This window comes from Ailuropoda melanoleuca, chromosome 7, assembly GCF_002007445.2.
Source record: "Ailuropoda melanoleuca isolate Jingjing chromosome 7, ASM200744v2, whole genome shotgun sequence".
In the NCBI taxonomy this organism is placed as follows: Eukaryota; Metazoa; Chordata; class Mammalia; order Carnivora; family Ursidae; genus Ailuropoda; species Ailuropoda melanoleuca.
In genome coordinates, this window is record NC_048224.1 from 130286131 (window position 1) to 130307846 (window position 21716).

At 37.5% G+C, this 21716-nt stretch overlaps 1 protein-coding gene across 6 annotated transcripts in view; it reads left to right on the forward strand.

Annotated features, from left to right (window-relative positions):
* The window catches only part of PCCA (propionyl-CoA carboxylase subunit alpha), a 390617-nt gene that overhangs the window by 217809 nt on the left and 151092 nt on the right, over positions 1-21716 (forward strand). For all 6 annotated transcript variants that reach the window (XR_004626797.1, XR_004626798.1, XR_004626800.1 and 3 more), the window contains one exon: positions 4052-4160. Coding sequence is in view for 1 of the 6 variants with exons in the window: in XM_034665428.1 (XP_034521319.1) it covers positions 4052-4160 (109 nt within the window). In the remaining 5 variants the exon portion in view is untranslated. The remainder of the gene's footprint in view (positions 1-4051; positions 4161-21716) is intronic.

The following is a 21716-nucleotide window of genomic DNA, read 5'->3' on the forward strand; positions in this document are numbered from 1 at the left end:
GGTAAATGAATAAATATGTCAGTGTAACAGAACAGGGAGCTCATAAACAAATTGGTGTACGTGGGACTTTTTCCTTACTATTTATGAAATGTTAGCCCCTTAATTTATGCCAAATACAAAAATGAATCCTGGATAAAGATTACTTGTAAAACATAAAACACAAAAACAATTAGAATAAAGTTGAGGAGTCTAGTCACTACCTAGAGATTGAAGTAATCTTTTATTTTTTTTAAAGATTTTATTTATTTGAGAGTGAGAATGAGTGTTGGGGGAGCAGAAGGAGAGGGAGAAGCAGACTGTTTGCTAAGCAGGGAGCCCAACTTGGGGCTCCATCCCAGAACCCTGAGATCATGACCGGAGCTGAGGGTAGATGCTTAACCAACTGAACCAGGCACCCCTGAAGTGATCTTTTAAAAGAATATCAAAAAATATTTTTTTTTTCTTTGAGTGCACCATGCACATGAGCAGGGGTGGGTGAGCTGGGCGAGCTGGGTGGGGGGAGGCAAGAGGGGCAGAGGGAGAGGGAGAGAACCCTAAGCAGTCTCTGCCCAGCGTGGAGCTTGATCTCAGGACTCTGAGATCACCACCTGAGTCGAAATTAAGAGTCCAATGCTTAACCGACTGAACCACCCAAGAGCCCCTCAAAAAGATTTCTTATGAAAATTAATAATATGACAGTGTTCTGTAAAATGTTGTGTCTCTTTGGCAAAATGCTAGGCCCTAATTTAGCATTTTTAAAAAATTCTAATTGGCCCATAAACTTGAAATTGAAAGCTGTTGTGAAAAAAAAATTAGTTTTCTTTTTAAACTATTATTGTGTGGTCTGTGTCTATTAAATGGCTAAAATGTAGATTTTTTTTTAAAGACATTTCATATGTCGATTGCAGATTACTTGTTGAAATTCCACATTTGGACTTTTTGTAATTTAAAAAAATTATTGTCTATATTATACCTTGGAACCTACAAAAGTAGTAGATTTTTTAAAACTTAAAATAAGTCTTTTATATATTGTATACTATTTTATCCTATAAGCATAGTCTAATAATATCTTGTATTGAGCTATAGTATGAGTATATAATCTCTGGTCACAGACTACTTCAACATGGTTCTGATATTAGACAAAGCCCTTTACATTTTAATGTCTGTTATTTCACAATTTGTAAATGTTACCATTGTTAGAAAAGAACTAAAAAAACCCCCAAACTATCCTTACATTTTGTGTGTTTGTGTGTGTGTGTGTGCGCAAAAGAAAGTGATTATGATGATAAAAATCATAATCTCTTGTTAGAGATTGTATGAGAAATACATCTTATGTGAGGAACTTTGAAGGAACTGTAGGTGATCAGCGTGGAGAATTAGAGACTCATTAATAAGGAATAACGCAGCTGTCATCAGTTTGGCCCAGTTGAGCCCTAGGCATTGATTTGTATTTATTTGTTGACTGTGTCTAGCACTAAAGGGGTCACTTTTGTAGTTGGTAGAGCATGCCATATATTGATCACTCTGGTGAATGAGCCATAGGATGAACTAATCCTCATCTCAAACCCAAGATTCAGTCGGAGCCCCTTTCTGTCTTGGAGCAGCTTTGAGGTCAAATGGTTAGGCTGGATTTGAGTCTAATCTAGTTAGAACAACATTTAGTACATGTATTACCCAACATCAGGACCAGCTGGGCCAGAGATTTCAGCAAGGGAGAAACCAGAGGGCATAGTCATGAAGAACATTCAGAAGGAGTCCAAAGTCAGAGCCAGGGCGGACATGTCCCGGGCATCAGGCCACAAAGGACAACAGGAATCAAGGCCCCTCTGATCTGAGATCGGGAGTAGCCTTATGCTAGAACCCATTATCATAAGAATAGTTACGGTGAAGTCTATTCTACACTTCCTGGTTCGACCAAAATACCCTCATTTCAGTGTGGCTAGATACCCCAGGAATGGTCAAGAGAGAAAACCCTTTTATTTAATGAGTTGCAGGTATCTAACTGCAGTCTATATCCTTCAAGATTGGTAATGTACAAGTGTAAGAAGGAATAGAATTAGAAGAATAGAATTATTTGATGTTACTTCCAATTGAAAAAGTTGGGTCGAAGTCACAGTCTGACTCAGTATGAGAAGTAGCAACCTAATTTCAAAGATATAGAAATCTTTGAAAGAGTTCGTCAGGTGTTTCCCGGTGTTGGGAGTTTTAGAACCTAGATAACCACCTGTCAAACAGTGCTGTAGAAGAGACATTCTCACTGCGTGGAGGATGAAGTAGTTCACCTCTGCAGCACTTACTCGTGAAAATTACCCAAGAGATTCTTAGGTTGCAGAAACAAATTTAAATTGTAGAAGTAGAGAAGTCTTTAGCAATCTTATCAGATAGAAATTTACTGCGAATTAGACATTGGTAAAATTTGCAAATCTTTTCCAGTATCAGTAAACGATTAAATTGATATGGTGGGAATGAGTGGCTCAGTCGGTTAAGTCTCCAACTCTTGATTTTGGCTCAGGTTGTGATCTCTGGATTGTGAGATTGAGGCCTGCATTGGGCTCTGTGCTCAGCTCGGAGTCAGCTTGGGATTCTCTCTCCCTCTCCCTCTGCCCCCTACCCCACCCTGCTAGCTTGCACTCACTCTCCCTCTCTAAATAAATAAGATCTTTAAAAAATACATAAAATTGATATGCATTATAATCATTTCTCTGTGAGTGTGATAAATGATGGTGAATCTTATTTAGGAACTTCCCTTCTCAGTATTGTCTTAGTGCAACTAGCAGTTTATTAGACCAAATGAAACACTGATTCAGTGTCATACAATTGAAAGGATTCTCGTAATGTATTGTCTTTTTTCTCTGCTGCTGGTATATGATGTGCAGATTTGTCTAGAGAAGTGACTATTCGAACCACTATAAGAAATCTGTTCTGCATCATGATTTAATTTACACACACACACACACACACACACACACACAAGATTTGGTGTTCAAAGCATTCACATAATTTGTCTTTCTCATCATGACCCACTAAGCTGATTTCATACCCACTAACCTGGTTTCATGAACTATGTAAGTAGTTATATTACACAGTTTGATAAGTGTGTCTAAAATAATTCTATTCAAAGTGAGATCTGTAGATGTGCAATATCAGCACCACTCTGAAACTTGTTAGAAATGCAAGTTCTTGGGCTGCACTGCAGACTTACGAGCAGTCCCTGCTTTAATGCAGGTGATTCTGATGCACAGTGAAGTGTGAGATCATTTTACTGGTCCTCTGTATGCTCCAAAGAGCTTTTGTGTTATATCCACTGATAGTTGTCATATTATTAATTAAAACTTAGGAGCTTTAAAAATATTTATTAATTCGTTTTTAAAGTAGCAATAATAAATCCATTATATGTTGACATCAGAGCAGTGATGTCGTCACACATATTATCTCTTGGATCAGGGAGCTTCCACAGTATACACCTGAAAGAATGACAGGGAAAACAATATATATATTTTTTTTTTTAGAGAGAGAGAGAGCATGTGCATGCAAGCAGAGGGAGAGGGAGAGAGTATTCTAAGCAGGCTCCATGCCTAGCACAGAGCCTGAGTTGGGCTCATTTATGAAAGTAGTTTTGACATTGCGGGCCCCCAAGGGCTCTTGGGGACTCTCAGTAGTCCCCAGGCCACACTTTAAGAATTGCTCTTGTAGACCGTCTGTTTTGAGAAGACTGAGACCAAATTTTTGTTATCCTCATATAGGGTAATTATGGGATTGTATGAGATGTTTTCATCACTACGTAAGTGTTGGGGACAATCAGGAACTTCTCAAAGCCCGTGAGAGTGTGGTTTAATCAGGCCATTGAGGGGTCTACTACTGAATTTCCAGAATAGTTGATAGATCCCACTTGGGGTTTTTTTGTCTTATTTGAGCAGTCTTGCTCCCTCTCCTCCCCACTGCATGCCCCAGTTCCTGGCATAATACTAGCTTCATAATAGATGTTTGATAAAATACTGATTTGCCTGACTAATAGTTCTATAAGATAGCAGCAGTAGATATTGACGTGATATATGTGATTGATTTCCTTTAGGACACAAGTTAACAGAGAATGAGAGAAACCAATTATTGGCCATAGCATCATCATTGTTCGTGGCATTCCAATTAAGAGCACAACGTTTTCAAGAACATGAAACTTCAAGGTATGTTAGATCATTTAAAACAGCATAAATGAGAGAAAAATACTGATAGTCTAATCGGCGTAGGAAATAGCTAATAAAACATGTGACTGATCTTAGTTTTGAATCTTGTGTTTGGAAAAGTATAATGCAATCACACTGTTTAAAATGGTATTTCTAGGGGCGCCTGGGTGGCACAGCGGTTGGGCGTCTGCCTTCGGCTCAGGGCGTGATCCCGGCGTTGTGGGATCGAGCCCCACATCAGGCTTTTCCTCTATGAGCCTGCTTCTTCCTCTCCCACTCCCCCTGCTTGTGTTCCCTCTCTCGATGGCTGTCTCTATCTCTGTCGAATAAATAAATAAAATCTTTAAAAAAAAAAATAAAATGGTATTTCTATTTTGTTCAAATGATTTTTTTTTTTAATTCAGAAAAAAAGAATCTTGACCCCTCTAATTTGGACATTATTAGAGGTTAAGAAGATACTCTGAAACCTTTTTTTTTTTTTTTAAAGATTTTATTTATTAGAGCATGAACGCATGAGAGAGAGAGAGAGAGATGGGGAATGAGCGAGCAGGAGCATGGGGAGAGGGAGAAGCAGGGCCCCCACTGAGCAGGGAACCTGACCTGGGGCTTGATCCCAGGACTCTGGAATCATGACCTGAGCTGAAGGCGGACATTTAACCAACTGAGCCACCCAGGCACCCCCCGATATTCTGAAACCTTATGGAATATCTGTTTAAGTAATTTATATTATTTCTGTTTTATAACTTTGTTAATCTTGAAACAAAGTTTTAAAAAGTGTTACAGTATGAAAAATTAAGATTGAATCTGGGCAGTTAAAATATATATAAGAAACTTGTAAGATACCAGAAGGAATTAACACTAGGTTAAGTTAAGTTATTTGTGAGCCCTAAGTATACTTTTTAGCTTCCTAGTAACATAAGTGAAAGAAAAAACATGCCTTATACCAGGGCAAGCAAAAACAAAGTCATCATGACACTAAGGACTCTGAATGACAGGGTAACTTATTGTGAATGTGTCCTTGCTAGTGTAATCCTGCTTTAGCAAGAACAGTCTATTACTTGCTAGAGTGATATTGTTGATAAAATTGTGTCACTTCAACTTCTTTTCCACTCTTTTTGCTTTTCTGAAAGAGGAAGAACAAAGATAAAAAGAAAAAAGATGGCAGGTGACTGAGCAGCTCTGAAGAACACAGATCAGAAACTCAGATTACCCTTGAAGAATTAGGTAGAGGAAAAGTAAATTGGGTTTGGGCTATATCTTAATGGCTAACTGGTTTTACTCAGAAAATCTTGGAGTAATTGGTACTCTTCATTTGTTCTCATTCTCAAGAGAATGTATAGGAAGCTTAATGTATGATTTTTTCCCCACTTTTTTAAATTGAAGTATAATTGACATACAATGTTACATTAGTTGCCGGTATATAACATTGATTTGACAGACAGCTTTTTACTTTATGCTCACCGTAAACATAGTTACCACCTGTCATCATATAACACTATTAGAGTACCACTGACTATAATTCATATGCTATACCATTCATATGGACTTACTCATTCCATAGCTGCAAGCCTGTACCTCCTCCTCCCCTTCACCCATTTTGCCCATCCCCCTCCCCTAGCCCCTTCCCTGTGGCAGCCATCAGTTCTCTATATTTATGGGTCTGTTTCTGCTTTCTGATTGTTTTGGTTTTCAGCTTCCACACATAAGTTAAGTCATATGGTATTTGTCTTGCTTTGTCTGACTTATTTCACTAAGCATAATCACTTCTAGCTCTGTCCGTGTTATTGCAGATGGCAAGATCTCATTCTTTTCTAGGGCTGAGTAATATTCACTCTTCTGCTCTCTCCCTCCCCCTCCTCCTCTCTCTATGTATATAAATGAATGAAATGACCATTGTAAATAATGCTGCCGTAAATATAGGGATTCATATATCTTTTTGAATTAGTGTTTTCATTTCCCTTGGGTAAATACCCATTAGTGGAATAATGTATGATCTTTTTTAAAGTTATGATTTGATAGATGTCTAGGGAGAGATGAGAGGTTATAGAATATCAGTAAATTACTGAATGACAGGAAGGAGGAGGAGAATGGGCAGTAGAGCCATGAATCTGGTTGTTTTTTTCCCCTAAAATTGTGCTGACCAGTGTGATAGCTGCTGGGCATGTGTGCTTACTTGAATTAAAATTAAATTAAAATTTCAGTTTCTCAGGCCTGTTCAGTGCCACTGTTTGTATAGTTACTAGCTGTATTTCCTGCCGTACTGTGGTTAGTGGCTACTGAATTGAGCAGTAGAAAGAACCTTCCATCATTAATGTTTGTTTCCATCCAATCTGTTGGGACAGGGATGTTTAGGAGGCACATGTGTGTCTGACTTTCGTTTTAAAACCAGAATCATACCTTGTATTATTTTGTATTCTTTTGATAAATATAGATAATGTTCATATCCTGATTACCTTTAGATGTTCTTTGGACCTTGATCATTTCTGAAGTCCTGAGTGTAGCTAATGATGAACTGGTTTGATCTTTAAGAAATGTATTCAAGTCATTTTCAGAGAGTGCTGACTTGCCACTGGAAAGAATCTGGAAAAGGTTTAAAAAGGAAAAGAATTAAAATACCTGTAATCCCACAAACTCTTCAGTAAGCACTTTTTCACATTTTGATGTATTCCCTTCTTAGTGTGTGTGTGTGTGTGTGTGTGTGTGTGTGCATATATATGTATTTTTATAGACATACATACATGTAGCATATATAAACCTTACATAGAGTCATACTGAGAATAATATAGTTTGAATTCTGTTTTTTAATTGTAGTGTTATGTTGCAAATATGTCTTTAATTCCCTAGTCTTGAGAAGCATATTTTTAATTTTCATTACAGAATTTAAAACATACGCGAACTTTTGCTCTTCAAAAGATATCACTGAGAAAATTATAAAACAGTATATAAGGGGCTTGAGTCTGTAATGTATAAATAATTTTTAAGACTCAAAAATAAGCCAGATACCCTGATAAAAAAATAGAAGCTCTTTATTAAAGAAGTTATATGAATGTAACACATTCATGAAAAAGTTGTTCAGCATCATCAGTCACTAGGGAAATACAAATTAAAATCACAAGTTAAAATACCAACTAAAATGTACATTAAGTGGTAAGTGGATAAATAATTGTGATATATTCATATAATGGAATACTGTTAAGCAGTAAAATAGAAAGAAGTACTGATACATGCATCACCATGCAAAAATCTGAAAAGTAAGTCATGCTAAGAGAAACCAGTTCAAGAAGACTATATAATCTATAATTTTATTTGAAATTCTAGTAAAGGCAAAAGTATAAAGATGGGAAGATCAGTTGTTCCCTAGGTGCAAGTGTTGATGTCACAGAATTACATCTTTATACATTTTGTGCCCCAGACCATAAACCAATATTATTTTAAATGTATTATTTTCTTAAATTATGTAGAAAACAAAATGTGGAGTATCAAAGCAAAGTTACAATAATACTAGCTGTTATAATTGTTCATGTGTTTACCTTTACTGAGGCACTTATTTATTCATGTGGCTTCCTGGTACCATCTAGTGTCCTTTCATTTCAACCTTGCAAGACTGTTGCCTTTACCATTCAGTGTAGGGCAGGTCTAGTGGTCACAGACTGTCCCAGCTTTCATTTATCTGGGTGGGAATGTCTTAATTTCCAGTTTTAATGTCTTAATCTAGTTTTGTCGTTAGGATTCTTGGTTGACAGTTTATTTTGGTTTCTTTTTTTCCTTTTTAACACTTTGAATATATCAGCCTCCTGCCTCTGGCCTCCACAATTTCTGATAAAAAATCTGACAATCTGGGGGCTCCTGGGTGGCTCAGTCATTAAGCATCTGCCTTTGGCTCGGGGCCTGATCCCAGGGTTCTAGGATCGAGCCCCACATTGGGCTCCCTGCTCTGCTGGAAGCCTGCTTTTTCCTCTCCCACTCCCCCTGCTTCTGTTCCCTCTCTCGCTGGCTGTCTCTGTGTGAAATAAATAAAATCTTAAAAAAAAAAAAAATCTGACAGTCTATTGAGAATCCCTTGTATGTGATGATTTGCTTCTCTCTTGATACTTTCAAGATTTTCTCTTTATCTTTGGCTTTTGAAAGTTTGATTATAATGTGTCTTGGTGTGGGTCAATGAGTTCATCTGACTTGGAGTCCATTGAGCTTCCTGAAATTTTTTTTAACGTTTATTTATTTTTTTTTTTACGTATGAGAGAGAGGGAGAGCATGAATGGATGTGGCAGAGGGAGAGCGAATCTGAAGCAGACTCCATGCTGAGCGCAGAGCCTGATGCAGGGCTTGATGTCAAGACGGTGAGATCATGACCTGAGCCAAAACCAAGAGTTGGCTACTTAACCAGCTGTACCACCCAGGTGTCCCAAGCTTCTTGAATGTTTATATTCATGCCTGTCGTCAAATTTAGGAAGTTTTCAGCCATTATTCAAATATTTTCTCTACCCCCTTCTCTCTGTCCTTCTGGGATTCTCATGATGTGTACATTGGTTGGCTTTATGGTATCCTACAGGACACTTAGGCTCTGTTCATCTTTCTTCAAACTTTCTGTTCTTTATACTGAGAATTTTTTTTGTCTTCAAGTTGGCTGATTCTTCTGCCTACTCAAATCTGCCTTTGAATCCTTCTAGTGAGTTTTTCATTTCAATTGTACTGTTCAGCTCTAGAATTTTTTAATTTCCTTCTAGGTTTTTATTTTTATTTTTTTTATTTTTTATTTATTTTTTAAAAAGATTTTATTTATTTGACAGAGAGAGACAGCCAGCGAGAGAGGGAATACAAGCAGGGGGAGTGGGGGAGGAAGAAGCAGGCTCCCAGCAGAGGAGCCTGATGTGGGGCTGGATCCCAGAATGCCGGGATCACGCCCTGAGCCAAAGGCAGCCGCTTAACGACTGCACCACCCAGGAGCCCCTCCTTCTAGGTTTTTAATCTCTTTGTTATTTTCATTTTGTTTACATATTGTTTTCTTGACCGTCTCCATATCTTTCTTTAGTTTTTTGAGCATTTTTTTTGAGATTTTATTTATTTATTTGACAGTGAGAGAGCAAGAATGAGAGATAGAGCTCACAAGCAGGGGGAACAGCAGGCAGAGGGAAAGGGAGAAGCAGGCTCCCCACTGAGCAAGGAGCCCAACATGGACCTTGATCCCAGGACCCTGGGATCATGACCTGAGCCCAAGGTGGACACTTAACAGACTGAGCCACTCAGGTGCCCTCAGTGCTTTGAGCATCTTTAAGAAAAAGTTGTTTTAATGTTTTTGTCTACTATATCTATCAGTAAGTCTTTTTCATGGTCATATTCTGTTAATTTTTTTCCTTGAGAAGACCTTACTTTTCTGTTTCTATATATGATTTGTGATTTGTTTTGTTGTTGAACACTGGACATTCGAATCTAATAATGTAACTCTGGAAGTCAGATTCTCTTTTTCCCTAGGGTTTATTCTTTTTTTGTTTCTGTTTATTTGTTGTGGGCTGTCTCTGTGCTAAGGATCAGCCTGAGGTATAAATGTAAGGTCTTCTAAGGTATTTTCTGAGTATTTCCCTGTGCATGTGTGGTCACTTTCCAATTTTCTTCATAAGTGCAGCCATTTTTGAATGTCTTAGTCTTTGATGTCTAGCTCCTGAAAGGGGAAAAAGCAAAAAAAAAAAAAAAAAAAAAAAAAAAGGAAAATGGGGGTCCTGACCTTTAAATCTCCTGGAAGTCCCTTCAGCCAGAGGGAGTGGGGCTCACAACAGTGGGAGGAGGTGCAGTAACAATGGCTACCCACATTTTTTTCTGTACCTCTGTGATCAGAACATCAATCAGTTATCATAGCACAGATCTCCAGTGTTTGGAGGTCAGGGTCCTTTTTTTGCCCACCCTGGCTTTCACAAGCTGTGTGTAAGCTGCCCCAAGAACACATGCACAGCTTCATGCCCCTGCCTGGGGATGGGTGGATGAGTAGCTGCTACTGGGCTGAGAGCTGAAATTGACCAAAATTGATTTTAGCTTACCATCCACCTTTTCTCCTGAAATTTGTAAGCCTTTGGAGTGGAATTCTAAACTAGTTATCAGGGTAATCCTGCCAGTGTAATTGTCATCTAGGTGGGGAGACATTCCTGGTGCTTCCTAGTTCACCATCATTCCAGAATCCTCCTCCTCTATATATTATTGTTGAATTCATTACCCTTTTAAAAATTTTTTTTTGAAAAAGATTTATTTATTTATTTTAGAGAGCATGCATGAGCAGAAGGGGCAAAGGGAGAGCGAGAATCTCCAGCAGACTCCCTGCTGAGTGCAGTCTCGGGACTTGACACAGGGCTTGATCTCAGGACCCTGAGATCACGACCTGAGCCAAAACCAAGATTCCTCTGCTTAACTGACTGTGCCACCCAGGAGCCCCTCATTATCCTTTAAAAGTTGGAAAGATTTATATTAATGATGTATATAGGGCAAAAGTTCAGTTATGTAGATAATTGTGCATGTCTTACCTCTATAACAATGATTTGTTTTTGGTTAGTTTATTTTCTGTGGAACTTATTTGTTTAGTAAACCAGCTTATTGTGAAATAGGTACTATCCATGACAATAGAGATCTGTAATTTCTAGCAAAATATATTGATTTATTCGACAGAGTATAATCTTACTTAGGGAAAGTGAATAAGTTATTTTTGCTTCTTTGCTGGAAAGGTCCCTACATCAAAGGTGATGTTAGGTGATTGAATCTTTACATTTTAGCTTAGGAGGCATGTTTTCATGATCGGCTTGGGAATGGAGTCTGAGAGTCAGCCTGCAGGTGTGGCTGCACGTTGCTCTGTCATGGGTGTGCTCATGTAATGTTTATGCTTCCAAATCCAGTAGCCCACAGTCCTTCCTTTGTGTGGCTTGTTTTGGCTGCTGATCTTATTTTCCTAGTATCTCTATGGATTTTACTCTTTCATCATTTATGACTTGGAAAAAGATACTGACGACATGTATCCATAGTATTTGGATAGTACGAAGATAGCAGTGCATTTTAGAAAAAAAAACCAAAGTTAATGTCAGAATGTCAGAAACAATAGCAATTTTTCTTAGGATGACCATAAATAAATTTGGTAAACACAATCAAGTTTTTACATAAGTACATGATAATTATTCCGAAACAGTACTATGGACAGAAATGAATCCTTGAAAGTGGTGTTAAACAATCACTTCATGTTATTTGAAGCTGAAGTGATTTTGTTGGCATTGTGGTTTGGTTTAATAATTTTTTGCACTAACAGATAATGATGAGAGGAAAAAGTAGTCAAGGAAACAATTTAGTCCCTTTCAGTAATCTTTCATTTAGTTTTGCTTGAGATGCCTGTTTTCCTTAGTTCCAAATGCTGTTCACAGTTCAGGATTCACTTTTCTGAGCAAGGCCCTTTTCTTGTCCACCTCTGCCATCCCAAGCTTCTCAGGTGCTAGAACGCCACGTGCTTTCTCTAAACTTCTGTCCTTAGGCCATTCCCACTGTGATTTCTGCACCTGTTGCTTTCTTTTGTTAGATCTGGTAGCTAAGTAAGGAGTCCTCCAGCCATTCTTAAGCTTTATCACTTATGTTTCCTAATTCCATGGTTATTATCTGTTAGGCTGCCTAATTTGTCATGTAATGATTATTAGTTCTAGGGCGAGTTGTGCCTACTTTCTTGGTGGTAGAATGGCTGGTGACCGAATCTCTTCCCTAGTAGAGGACTGATTTGCATTCACTTAGCTTGTGTATTGTAAGAAGTTGGCAGGGGTTGTGGCTCAGAGTAAGCCCTTGACCCCTGTTTAGATGTCAGTCCTCAAGGGTAAGCTACACTGAGGTGGATATGGGAAGTATTATCTGTTTTTATATATTAAAGCTGTTTTAAGGTGTTTCAATGTGAATGTTGATTCCATGGGTTTTATAAAAGTATTTCTTTTACTACAGATACATAGTAAATTCATCAAATTTTCTTGGCTTGTAATTGCTTGTTTGCTTCATTTTCTTTCTTTCTTTAGAAGTACTTTTCACGATTTCCCAGAAAACGTGTTCATCAAATTCCTAAACACTTACGGGGCACCTGGGCGGCTCAGTCGGTTGAGCGGCCAAGTCTTGATTTCACTTCAGGTCATGATCTCCGGGATCCTGGAATCTAGCCCCTTGTCAGACTCTGCACTCAGTGGGAATCTGCTCAAGGATTCTCTCTCCCTCCCCTCACCCCGTCCCTCCTCTGCTCATGCTGTCTGTATCTTTCTCTCTCTCTCTAAAATAAATGAATAAATCTTTAAATTCCTAAACACTTGTGAACTATTGGGAAAATCAGCAACATCAAACTCTTTAATTCATTTGGAATTTATTTACGTGTAGGTTATAAATGGGTTTCTTCATGGTGATTTGGCAGCCTTTTATTTATAATATATTCCAACCGATTCCTCTATATGTCCAAGAATAGCAAGACAGAAATATACATGAGTGTCGCAGTCAGTTTGAGCGACGCTCGCAAGTTACTATAGACTGGATGGCAGGACAGATTGGCAGGATGAGAAGATTAACTTTAGAGCAGAGATGTAATGGAGGAAGGGAGCGAGTCACATGAATATCTGGAAGAAGAACCTTTTCATCAGAGGAGACCGCAAATGCAAAGCCCCTGAGTTTGGGGCACCTGGCTGGCTCAGGCGGTAGAGTGTGCAACTCTTGATCTCGGGGTTGTAAGTTCAAGCCCCATGTTAGGTGTAGAGATTACTTAAAAATAAAATCTTCCAAAAAAACCCCCCCCAAACCTAAAAAACCCCACAAAACCCCTGTGGTCAAAGTATGCCCCGCTTGTTTGACAAATAGCAAGAAGGCCAGTGTAATGAGAGGAGTAAGTAAGCTATGTAGTGGTAGAGCTGGAGTTGGTTTGGGTAGGCTACTGTAAGGACTTGACGCTTTCACTGAGTGAAATGGGGAGGCACTGCAGAGTCTTGAGCAAAGAAGAACTTGTACCGTATGTAGTAACAAGAGCATTGTGGCTACAGTGTTGTAAATGACTATAAAGAGGAGAGAGGGGAAGCTGGGAAACTGGTAAGGCCTAGAGGTCCTAGGCCTGAGCTGTGGGACACCCTGAAATAACAGGTTGGGAAGGTGAGGCAGATCCAGTGAGGGAGGCTGAGAAGGAACAGGAGAGGAGACAGGCAGAAAAGTAGTCTGGGGTGGAGTTCGGAGAGCCAAGTGCAGAAAGGGTTCAAGGAGGCAGACGTGTTCAACTGAAATACAGCACATTTGAGAGTAACTGTTGGCCACTGAAGTTAACAATGTGGAGGTTGTAGGGGACCTTGACGAGGGCAGTGTTCAAGAATGTTGTGTGGGAAGTGGTGGTTCAAGGTGGATTGAAGGGGGTTCGAGAACAAGTGGGAAGAGAGAAAATTGGAGATTGTAAGTTCCAACAACTCTTAGAAGGATTTGCCTTTTTTAAATATATGTACTTGTAATGTCTTATTTTGATTTTACAGAAAATGGGCAGTTCTACTTGAAAGGATTTTTTTTTTTAAAGCATGTTGTGTTGTCAACATTTCTCTGTATTAAAGAGTTTTTGAAAAAGTGGTTTTCAAAGACTGTACAACATTAGTAGCTTGGAAAAAATGAACATAGAATAGGAAACCTTGTTCTTATAAAATTGATAAATCCAGAAAATTCATTTCAATTAGGATATGTGATATTAGGGTCCCTGCAGTGCAGGGTGAGATTGTGTACCCCACACGTCTTAAACACTGTATATGCGTACCAGGAATTCTGTCTGGCTTATTTTATTTATGGCAGTCCCTCTATTCAGTCACTTTGGCTAGGAAAATTCTGTCATCTTTGGTTCTTTTGGCTTCTTCAGCTGACACTGAAATATCAGTGCTTCGCATATGCACTGGAACCAGCACTGAATGAGGTGGGAAGACTCAGGATTTGGGTCCCAACACCACTACCCAGTATACAGGTGGCACAAGGCTCCGTACAAATGCTTTGACTTTAGAGTCAAGTTTCCTCCTCTGAGAAATGGCAGTGTTGGGTCGAATGATCCCTGACATTTTCTTTTCCCCAGTGCTGATCCTAAGTGAATTGCATGAGGTCAGACGAGACCCTTTGACTTTCTGGTTTCTACTTAAAGCCTCTCTCTAGTACCTCTCTTGAGATTTGAGCGGAGGTGAAAGACTCAGGAAAAGGAACTCCTTCACTGTGGCCAACGGTAACACTGAGGAAAAGACTTTAGCCAGAAAGGTTTTAAAACATGTAGTGTTCGCTTTTGGGGAGATTACTCTGAGTGTGTGGAGGCAGTGTATCACCACCCCTGGGAGCTACTCCTCAGTAGAATGTATCAGGGACGTTGACTGGCTGCAGAGCCTGCCCTGGGTTTCACTTTTAGCCAGAGTAGCGTAATGGAAAGTTACATTCACTTGAATCATACTCATATTGTATTTTCTTTCCTCCTCTGGCTTCCTGATAAAATAGAGAATCAATTTTTTAGTGATTTTTACCTGACACATGCAATTATCTGTTTTATTTTTCTTCCTTCCTTTCCTGGTTGTAGATTTATAATTCACTCACCCATTATTAAGTTCTCAGTTAGATGATAAAGGTTTGAGGTTTTAAAATATTGTAAGCATTGAAAGGTAGCTGGGGAAAGAAACAGAATAAAGCAGCCATGTGAAAATAGTTGCCAAGGAGAAGCAAGTACTGTTGTACAGTTGCAGCTGGTTCTTTTACTTAAATGTCTCTGAATTTAAAAGGACATATCAAATTGTTAACACACTTATACCATCTATGACAATAAAGTACAACTTTATATCATAACCTGTTTCATATATGCCCTCGGGTAAGCTGCCTTGTTATGACAATGAAGTTCTCCTAACTGAGTATATAATTAAAACAACAGTACTTTGGGTGTATGTTCACAGACAGACATAGCCATAGTGTGCCTTTGGAAGTACCTACTTTCATTTGAGCAAATAAGTCTCCTAAAAGCAGCAAAAGGAGAAGATGTTAATTCAGTCATCAGCCTTTAAGCTTGCTTACTTTTTACTATCTCTGTTATGCTATTTTTAGTTACTTAGTATGAGTACGTCCTGGATGATTTAGAAATCTATGTGAGGTTAAGCACATAATACTAACTGGCTAAGATGTCTTATTTATACATTTTTTTTGCTAAATATTACATTTAAAAATACTTTTTTCTTTGATTCCACTCTAACAGCTGAACGGAAGACAGAATAGCCTCATTATTGTAGGAGAATTTCTCTGTTCCCCACAATGATTCCAAAAGCTCTCGCACACTTCATCAGTATTATTGTAATTCTTTGGCTGCAGGATATTTGGCAGCTGTTGCACCCCACTGGCAAATCCTATTCATACTTCTTTTCCATTCACCACTGCCATTGGAGAATTGATTTCTCTCTCCTCTACTCTAACCTTTCCCAATTCATTTTGGGTTGTTCAATGTGAAACATTTTAATTTCATATCATACAGCTATTCAGCTCACAATCCCTTTTTTAACCTGTCACCAGGGTAACAGCCTAGCATGCTTTCATTAGGCAATCAAGTTTTTATTTCACATGCTTAATGTTGCATTAAATGTTTGCATTTTGTTTAATCCCCCTTAAATACTTTGAACTCTGGATATGTTTTATAGGATAATAAAATCCTTGATTTTTGAATTGAAACTAAATCAACACCATCACTACATTCATAGTAAAATGTCAAATGATTAATTTACGTAATTCAAAGATTATTACTAGAAATCCAAGTTAGCCGATCTGTTTAAGGCAATTTTCTGTAGGTAATGGAGGAATATTTGTATGTATTTATATTTAGCCTTGTTTCAAAAGAGGATTTAAAGGGGATTTAGAGAGATTTGTCAGAGAAGTAAACATTTAAAAGGGCAATGGAATTGGTGCAAATAGAAAAATACATCTTTTGAAGATAAGACTTAATTTTTCAGTATAATGCTCTTTTCTCTATTTGTGTCTGTGTGTCCTTAAATATATATACTATAATAATTTGTTAAAAGTTTCTTCCAGGAGATTGATTTGGGCATTGTGTTCATTAACAGCTATTTATACATTTACTTGAGTACAGGCACACCTCAGAGATACTGTGAGTTTGGTTCTAGACTACCACAATAAAGTAAATCTCACAGTAAAGCCGGTCAAATTTTTTGGCTTCCCAGCACAAATAAAAGTTATGTTTACACTATACTGTGGTCTGTCAAATGTGCAAAGCATTGTGTCTAAAGAAACCATGTACACACCTTACTTTACTTTATTGTCAAATAAATGCTCACCATCATCTGAGCTTTCAACGAGCTTTATAATCACTGACCACAGTCACTATAACAAATATAATAATGAAAAAGTTTAAATTATCATGATAATTACCAAAATACGACAGAGACCCTAAGTGAACAAATGGGAAAATGGTGTTGATAGACTTGTTTGAAGCAGAGTTGCTACACAAACCTTCAGTTTGTTAAAAAAAAAAAAAAAAGAAAGAAAGAGGGGCACCTGGGTGGCACAGCGGTTAAGCGTCTGCCTTCGGCTCAGGGCGTGATCCCGGCGTTGTAGGATCGAGCCCCACGTCAGTCCTCTGCTGTGAGCCTGCTTCTTCCTCTCCCACTACCCCTGCTTTGTGTTCTCTCTCTCGCTGGCTGTCTCTATCTCTGTCAAATAAATAAACAAAATCTTTAAAAAAAAAAAAAAAGAAAGAAAGAAAGAAATGCAGTATCTGTGAAGTGTAATAAAGCAGGGCACAGTAAAATGAGGTACGCCTGTACTACTTTTTCTTTAAAGGAAATAATCTAATAATAATAGTAAAGATGAAAATGAATGTTTAGATCTTGATTCTTTGAATTGAATAGACTTGAGTTTCTCTTTATAGAGCTACTTTCCATCTTTATTCAAAATAACAGTTTCCGTGAAATTTGTTCTGTAAATTTTATGAAATTTGGAATATTCTAAGAAATACAAAGAAATGTGTAAGAAAAGAGCAGACATTAGTAATCCATGTTGTTTGAAAGGTAATCCATGTTGTTTGAAAGCACTGTTAATTTAAAAAAATATTAACATAGTGTCTCTTTAAGTTTCCTAATATTCCCTTATATAATCACCAAAGTTCTTACATTAATTTATAGGATAAACTCTGAATTAAGCTGCCCAGTTTTTTCTTTTAAACTATCTTTTTATTTTACTAAAAAAAAAAAAAAACTTATGATTTAGAACTCTGGAATTTTTGGCCTCTCACAGTGTGTCAGACTAATTTCATACCTTGAGTGCTCATGTGTAATGAATGGCCCTGAGTCTAGGTAACATTGGTCTAGATGACCATTGTCCTGACCTTCTGCCTCACAAAGGTCACTTTCTTTTGGTAGAATAAATTCCTGAATATATATTTTAATGATAATAACTTTTTACCTTCAGAATTAGAGTTATTATTCCAAAAGTAACAAATGGCACTCCTTGTGATAAGTTGCTTGGGCTTAGTGTAATAACAATTCCTGTCCTTTAGGAAGCTTAAAATTGAATGGGATAGGCAGACATTAAACAGAAAATTATCGATTCTGAAAACTGCTAGAGGGGAAGTTCAGCTTGTCCTGCTGAGGGAAAGGAATCTCATTTGCAGGTTAGTCGCATTATCTCACTGTCCAGTTTTCATTAAAATGTTACAAGACATGCAAAGAAATATGGAAGTGTGTTCCTTTTGCAGGTTAAAAAAACAATAGAAACTGTCCAGGAGGGAGCCAAATGTTGTGCTTTATTATGCAGTAACCTTAAATAACCTGTTAAAAATATGTTCAAAGGACTAAAGGAAACAAGACATAAAGAATTAAAGTATAGAATGGCAACTGTGTCTCAGTAAATAGAAAATACTGATAAAAATTCTTGAGATGAAAATACAATCCCTACAATGAAAAAGTGCACTAGAGAGGACTCAATAATAGGTTCGAACTGGCAAAAGAAACCATCAGCAATTTGAAAATATGTTAATTGAGATCTAATGTGAGGAATAGAAAGAAAAACGAATAGAAAGAAAAATGAATAGAGCTTCAGAGACGCATGGGACAGCATCACATGTACCAGCATACATGCTGAGTTGCAGGAGAGGAGAAAAAAGATAAGGGGATGGAAGGAATATTTTAAAGAAATCATAGCTGGGGGCACCTGGCTGGCTCAGTAGGTAGAGCAAATGATTCTTGATCTCATGGTCATGAGTTTGAGCTCCGCTTTGGGTATAGAGCGTATTTACAAAAAAAAGTCAGAGCAAAAAACATCCCAGATTTCATGAAAAACATTAATCTGTGTTCAAGAAACTTGGTAAACTAGGAGAAGCCCAAAAAGATCTATGTCTATACATATCATTGTCAAACTGTCAAAAACCAAACAATATTAAAAGCAGCAAGAGAAAAATGACTTGTCCTGTGAAAGGGGGATTCTCAATAAGATTAGGCGTTAACATCCATCAGAAACCATGGAGCTCTGAAGAGAATAGGATGATGTATATAAAGTGCTGAAGAAAAAAATGAAAAGAATGTCACCAAAGAATTCTATATCCAGCAAAACTATCCTTTAGAAATGAAGGAGACATTAAGACATTCTCAGGTAATCAACATCCAAGAGGAATCCATTGCTAGCAGACCTACTCAACAAGAAATATGAAATGAAGTTCTTCAGGGTGAAATGAAAGGACACTAAACAGAAACTTAAATACACATGAAGTAATAAAGTGGTTAAGTGTACTACATCAGTAAATATAAAAGACCGTGGAAATACTTTGTACATCTTTTTTCTTCTGAATTAAAAGATAACTGCATACAATGCAATAGTTGTAATTCTAAGTTGATAGGTGTATAATATATACAGATGAAATTTGTATGACAATAGGACAGATGAAGGTGGAGGAAACAAGATATATTGGAGCAGATTTTCTGTATGATATTGTGGTTGAGTTAGCATCCAAACTATGTGTTTAAATGTAAGGTGCTAATTATAATCCCCAGGGTAACCACTAAGAAAATAGCTTTTAAAAATAGTAAATGAGGGGCGCCTGGGTGGCTCAGTTGGTTAAGCATCTGCCTTGGGTTCACGTCATGATCCCAGGGTCCTGGGATTGAGCTTTACATTGGGCTTCCTGCTCAGTGGGGAGCCTGCTTCTCCCTCTTCCACTCTCCCTGCTTGTGCTCTCCCTCTTTTTTTCCCTCTCTCACTGTCAAATAAATAACTATCTTTTAAAAAAAGAAAAAAAGTAAATGAAACATCAAGGGAATTAAAATGGTTCACTAGAAAAATATCTGTTTAAACAGAAGAAGGCAGTAATGGAGGAATTGAAGAACAAGAAAGACATGACATTTAAAAAGCAAAAATCCAAAATAAGGGATATAAATCCTACTTGAGTATATTAAATGTAAATGGATTAAGCATGCCAATCAAGGGCAGATATTGGCAGAATGGATTAAAAAACAAGATCAAACTATATACTTTCTACAATAGACATGCTTTATTATTATTTTAAAAATTTTCCAGCCATTTATTTAGTTTTCATTGTGATAAGTGTACTCTTTAATCCCCAGTCCCCCATTCCCTCCCTTCTGGTAACCATCAGTTCTCTATAGTTAAGCGTCTCTTTCTTGGTTTGTCTCTGTTTTTTCCCCTCGCTCATTTGTTTCTTAAATTCCACATATGAGTGAAATCATATGGTATTTGTCTTTTCTGACTTATTTCGCTTAGCATTATACTCTCTAGTGCCGTCCATGTCGTTGCAAATGGCAAGATACAAAACAAGATAAAACTGAATGCTTTCTATAATAGATATACTTTAAGAGGATAGGGTTATCAGACAAATATTTGTAATACTAATTTTGTTATTACTAATGCTAATATCAGACAAAATAATTTTTTAAAAGATTTTATTCATTTGACAGAGAGAGCACAGAAGGGGAGCAACAGGCAGAGGGAGAGGGAGAAGCAGGCCCCCTGCTGACCAGGGAGCCCAATGAAGGGCTCTATCCCAGGACCCCAGGATCATGACCTGAGCTGAAGGCAGACACCCAACCGACCGAGCTACCCAGGTGCCCCCAGACAAAATAATTTTAAGACAAAAATTGTTATTGGAGACAAGAAGGAGATTTTTTGATACAAGTGTCTATCAGAAAGCTATAAAAGTGATGAACTAATTGATGTACCAAGTAACACAGTTGTTGTAGACTGTTGTACCCCAGTTTCAGTAATGGATATAGAATGATTGGACAAGATCAACAAGGAAAAACACTATAAACCAAATAGATCCAATACATTATCTATAGATCAGTCCACACAATAGCAGCAGATTATGTAACTTTGGGAAATTCACAAATATGTGGAAATTAACCTAAATAACTGGTGGGTTAAAGGAGAAATTACATGAGAAATTAGAAAATACTTTGAAATGAATGAAAATAAAAACACAGTATTCAAAAACTTACGGGGCATGTTGAAAGTAGTGTTTATAAGGAAATTTAGAGCTATAAATACATATTTTAAAAAAGAAGAAAGATACCAGTCACCTTATCTTCCACTAGGAAAGAGCAGACTAAACCCAAAGCAAGCAGAGGGAAGAAAGTACTTAAAATTAGAATGGAAATAAATGAAATAGAGAATAGAAAAACAATAAAGGAAATTAGTAAAAGCAGAGTTTGGTTCTTGGGCAGATCAACAGAAATGCAAACCTTTAGGTAGACTGCCCAAGAGAAAAAGACTACAGTTGTTAAGATTGGTAATGAAAGAGGAGGTGTGTGTACGGACCTTACTGAAATTGAAAAGATGATAAGGGAATAACCTGAACAGTTGTATGCCAACAAATGAGGTAACTTCGAAAATGGAGAAATTTCTGGAAAGATGTAAGCTACGGGCACAGAATCAGGAGGAAATAGAAAATCTGCATAGACCTGAAAGAGACTGAATCAGTCATCACAAAACTTACCAGAAAGAAGAACCTGGGACTAGAAGGCCTCACTGGTGAATTCAGTGAAGTGTTTAGAAGGGAATTAATACCAATTCCTCACAAACTGTCTCAAAAATAGAAAAGGGAAAAATTTGCAACTCATTCTATGACAGCATTATTACCATGACATTAAAATCAGACAAAGATGTTATGAGAAAAGGAAACTAGAGACCAAAATCCCTCATAAATGTTAATGCAACCATCCTCCATAAAATACAAACAAATGGAACCCAGGAATATATAAAATGATTATACACTGTAACCAGGTGAGATTTGTCTTAGGAATACATAGTTGGCTTAACATCCAAAAATCAATCAATGTAATAAACCATATTAATAAAGGACAGAAATCACAGGATTATCTCAGATGCAGAGGAAAAAAAAAAAACATTTGACAAAATCCATCAGCCTTTCATGATAAAAACCACTTAACTGATTAGGAATAGAAGGGAGCTTCCTCATCCTGATAAAGGCCATTTCTGAAAAATGTACAGCTAACATTATATTTAATGGGACATGACTGACTGTTTTCTCCCTAAGATCAGGAGTAAGACAAGGATATC